The sequence below is a fragment of the Emiliania huxleyi genome (assembly GCF_000372725.1).
Source record: "Emiliania huxleyi CCMP1516 unplaced genomic scaffold EMIHUscaffold_69, whole genome shotgun sequence".
Lineage (NCBI taxonomy): Eukaryota > Haptophyta > Isochrysidales > Noelaerhabdaceae > Emiliania > Emiliania huxleyi.
Genome location: NW_005196830.1, coordinates 17004 through 17605, shown reverse-complemented (window position 1 = coordinate 17605; position 602 = coordinate 17004). Strand labels below are relative to the sequence as shown.

The window sequence follows — 602 nt, the reverse complement described above, 5'->3', positions numbered from 1 at the left end:
TTTTTAAGGGGGGGGCCCCCCCCCCCCCCCCCCGCCCAAACCCCTTGCGCGCGCCCCACCTTGCCACCTTGCACCCCCCCCCCCTTCACAGATCTTTGTCTGCCTTGGCTTTTTGTGGATGCTCTGGAACATCGCCGAAGGCCCCTACGAGGCGAACGCGCTGAAGGGCAACCTCTGGTTCCCCATCATGATTGTGCTCGTCTACTCGGGCTTCCTGCTCATCGCCTTCATCGTCTCGCGGTGGCAGCTCACCAAGAAGCTCGGCTTCTCGCTCATCTTCCTGCACATGACCTTCATCGCCCTCACGCTGCTCACCAACTCGATCGGCGGAAAGGAGCCCGTCCTGCTCCTGCCCAACACGCCCGGCTGGTCGGACGGGCGCTGAGCCTCAGAGCATCTCCGAGCTGGCGCGCCGCCCTGCGACGGAAGCCCCCCCCCCCCCCCCCCTCCCCTCCCGGCCCCGCTCTCTCACCGCGCTCTCGGACCGCTCTCTCGCGTAGGGGCGCTCGGGCTTGCCTTGAGCTATGGCATGCGCGCCGGCATCTTTCTGCTGGCCGCCTGCAGACGCCCTCTTCTAGCGGGGCTCGATCGGGCTTGAGCAT

General features: G+C 66.9%; 1 protein-coding gene across 1 annotated transcript in view; it reads left to right on the top strand.

Annotated features, from left to right (window-relative positions):
- Nucleotides 1–385, top strand: part of EMIHUDRAFT_105481 (hypothetical protein) — a gene marked incomplete at both ends in the record, with an annotated part of 2619 nt that extends 2234 nt beyond the window's left edge. The window contains one exon of the mRNA XM_005762114.1: nt 92–385. Within this exon, the coding sequence (XP_005762171.1) occupies nt 92–385 (294 nt within the window). The remainder of the gene's footprint in view (nt 1–91) is intronic.
- Between the last annotated feature and the right edge of the window lie 217 nt (nt 386–602).